This window comes from Rhincodon typus, chromosome 37, assembly GCF_021869965.1.
Source record: "Rhincodon typus isolate 14 chromosome 37, sRhiTyp1.1, whole genome shotgun sequence".
Taxonomy (NCBI): Eukaryota; Metazoa; Chordata; class Chondrichthyes; order Orectolobiformes; family Rhincodontidae; genus Rhincodon; species Rhincodon typus.
The window spans coordinates 13,398,936-13,402,568 of record NC_063368.1 but is presented as its reverse complement, the minus strand read 5'-3'; the positions used below and the strand labels follow the sequence as shown (position 1 = coordinate 13,402,568).

At 46.9% G+C, this 3,633-nt stretch overlaps 1 protein-coding gene across 2 annotated transcripts in view; it reads right to left on the bottom strand.

The window, feature by feature from the left end:
- Positions 1 to 2: 2 nt before the first annotated feature.
- Positions 3 to 3,633, bottom strand: part of LOC109923100 (transcription factor Spi-B-like) — a 23,057-nt gene continuing 19,426 nt past the window's right edge. Inside the window, exon 7 of one of the 2 annotated variants that reach the window (XM_048617469.1) lies at positions 3 to 2,063. In XM_048617469.1, coding sequence (XP_048473426.1) covers positions 1,744 to 2,063 — 320 coding nt within the window. In that variant the 3' untranslated portion in view covers positions 3 to 1,743. The remainder of the gene's footprint in view (positions 2,064 to 3,633) is intronic. The other variant, XM_048617470.1, reaches the window with a different exon arrangement.

Here is a 3,633-nt window from a genome sequence, read left to right as displayed (position 1 = left end):
CCCCCCACCCTGTTACCAATTACAACCCGACCTTCCCTCCCTAACCCTCGCCTGCTTTGCTTCCAAAATATATACAGATACATCTCAAACTTTTTGAAATAAGGTGTTTAAAGAATTTAACCTTGCTTCCCCGAGTGCAGTACCATTCCATTAATGCTTTCTGTGGGGTGCAGCCTTTGATGTCACCATGGGAAAGAGAAATGCATTTTCTCACTGCAGCTCGCAGGCACTAACCTGCCTCTTAATGACAAACAGTATTTAACATAAAATTTACAATAAAAGCACGCTTTCTAAAATAAACAGAACACTGCAATGGGACAAAGCAGCCTCTACTTGTTTGTTACCCCACCTGCCAACTTAAACATCTACTTCCTGCACCACTGACACTTAATAGTAGCAGCAGTGCATACCCTCTACAAGATGCACTGCAGTGACTCAGCAAAGCCCCGTTGGCAGCACCTTCCAAACGCACAACCTTTACTATCGAAACAGACAAGGGCAGCAGATTCATGGGAACCTGAGAGTACCCCTGACTTGGAATGTCAGGATTGGCTGTTCATTCAGTGTTGTTGGGTCCAAATCCTGGAACTCCGTCTCTAATGGCACTGGGGCTGTAATGAAACCAAATGAATTGCCACAGATCAAGAAGATGGCTCACCTCTACCTTCTCCAGGGCCATTACAGATGGACAATAAATAAATGCTGGCCTGGCTAACAGTGCCATGTCCCATGAAAGAATAATTTAAAAAAAAACTTAGCAAAACCCTGGTCAGCTGTTTTTCCCAAAAGTGCCATGTGTTTGGGTCTTAGATACTCACTGCCTCCCCACCCATGACATCCAGCCCTACAGCTCCAAGCAGCATGCAGTCACAACAGACTTGGACCTAGTCTGCAGATAGCACCTTCTATCAATGGGATACATAAAGCTCATGTCCTCCAACCTAAAGCAAGGGAAGTCTGAACACTTGAACTTGTCCACCAACACCCTCAAAGCCCAAACCCCATTCTGACATAGGGTCGATGAGCACAGGCCAAAAGATACGAACAGAGGCTCTATTCTGCCATTCAGCAAGATCGTGGTGAATCTGTATCCGTAACTGCCTTGGCTCTGTATCTCATAATAGCCTGAGTTAGCAAAACTCTGTCCATCTCTGATGAACTGAGTTAGCATTGGCTGGTTTTGTGCAAGAATTTATTCGCACGGACATGACTTTTTTCCTAAATTCTGTCCTGGATGGCATAGTTCTGATCCTATGGATAAGTACCCCTGTCCTGGAAATTCCTCTCCCCAACCCAGCCCCAAACCCTAAGCGGTGGAAAAGGTTTCTCTCCAAAGTGTAGAGATTTGTAATTAACTCCCTTTTAAGAACTCCCGTAAATGGCTACCCCAACCAGCCCTAGCCCAGCAGGGTGGGTGGGGGGGGGAGAGCGGGGGAGAATAAGGGGCATCTCCTTTTGACTAATCAATGGCCTTCAGAGGTTTTCTGGAGAAACTGAATGGGCTGCACAGCTCTATTCGAAAAACAGCAGGTAGCGTCCAGTTTGTGAGCCTCGGCATGTCTCACATTGAGAAGCTATGGCATTGGCGACTTTCAACAGTGCTCTCGAAAACCAAGGCAGAAACACAACGCAAAAACAAGGAAGTAAGTGCAGTGTCAAGACCAGCCTTCATGTCTTAATAAACATTGAAAGTCCAAGACGGAAGAGTCCAAAACAAAAGTGAAAAGGGCCCCTCCTGTGACGTTACGGCAAATAGCTGGTTTTACATTCAGACTTCTTCTGAGACAGCAGCATGCCATCAAATTGGTAGGTAAGTTTCTTCTTAATCTTGCGGATCTCACCGGTCTTGCCGTAGTTCCTCAGGGCCCGGGCCATTTTCTGGTAGGTCATCTTCTTGCGGTTGCCCTTCTGCATGCCCCAGCGATGGGCCAGCACCTCCTTGTGTTTGGAGGAGAACTGGAAAGTGCCCTTCTCACGGTCCACCCACCAGACGCAGTCCCGCATGTCCCCACTCTTCAGAAGCTCCAGCAGGAACTGGTAGAGACGCACCTTCTTCCGAACACCTGCACAAGTCGGGAAGTACATTAGTGACAGAAATTGCAACTCAAGAGGGCCTCCTGCATCCAGAGACAAATTAAGCAAATGCTGTCTGGAGTTTGAAGGCACATTCTGTAGCAAGCAAGAGTTTTTCCTGCTCTTATCCAAACTAGAAGGGTGTATAAGTTGTTAATCTACCGGTTTGGTTGCACTATCAATGAACCCTCATTGGCCAGCATGTCCTGGAATGGGACTCGAAACCTGAACTTTTAGTTCAGAGGCAGGGTTCATTACCCACTGTGCCACAGGACCTCCTTCGGGAGTAGTGAGGTGGCTTGACAATCACAAGCTGAAGCATCAGCACAAGAGTGTTACACATCTTGGTCCCTTGAGGAGGATCATGTAACAATGGCAACAACATTGTGGGCGTGGGGGAAGGGAAGATATCACCAACTGTGGGGACAGGATTAGGTTCAGCTGTAAGGTACCCTACTGCCAAACAGCTTGGCCAAAAGGAATGGATGAGGTGATGGTGCCATGATGGACGGGAGGTAGTGAGATAAGAAGTTGGGTGGGGGTGGTTTGGCAAAGTAATGGTGAAGGGAGACTGGGGAAAAATCTTTGGAATCACAGTAACAGACCCAGCACCTTTAGGAACACTGGCTCCAGGCAGAGTAACAAAACCAGTAAAATCAATTATTTCCAAGAAAGGAAAAAGGTCCTGTCCTGCAGAATTCAATTTTCAAACAGCAGCATTGACCATTTATTTGTAAATAGCCTTCAATTAGTTGTGCTTCAATGGGAGATGGGGGAATAATGATAAAGTTACCCAGGTCAAGGCTAATGTCATGGCAACATAAGTTCAAATCCACCACAGCAGCTGGGAGAATTTAAATTCCATAAATAAAGCTACAGTTGGAAACTAGTTTCAGTAACGGCCCAATGACCAATTGTTGCAAAGGCCCAATGACCAATTGTTGCAAAAGCCCAATGACCAATTGTTGCAAAAGCCCATCTGGATCATTAGGAAGGAAATCTGCTTCCTGACATAGTCTTGACTCCTTGACTCCAGACCCATGCCAATGTGGATGACTCCTAAATGCCTCTGAAATGGCTGAGCAACCCGCTCAGTTTGAGGGTAATTAGGGATGGGCAACAAATGCTGGCCTTGCTAAAGATGTTCACAAAGAGCAAACCAATCCCACATTGGATTCCCACATTGGCAAGAAGCTCAACTGGGCACTGACTCCCACTTTGACAAAACAACTAAATCTTCCTCACTCCGAGTCGAGCAAAGTCAACTCTGTCACTGCTGACTGCACCAACTGGTAAGAACTGTCAGTTTTCCTTCCCCAAACCCACCCCCAACCTCAGCCCCTGGGCCAACCCAGCAAAACTGGCAGGAGCTGGATTTAACAATTTAGTTATTTGGGAGGTGGGGGGGCACAGAAATGGAGACACATATCTTTGCAAGGAGACTGATGCCCAGCTCAGGGTACGAACATTTCTGTTTGCAGCATCCTACTGCATCACAGCATCATCACTCTCTGTTCACAGTGTCAAGTGCCCATCAGTATCTTCCAGTCTCTCTTCCCC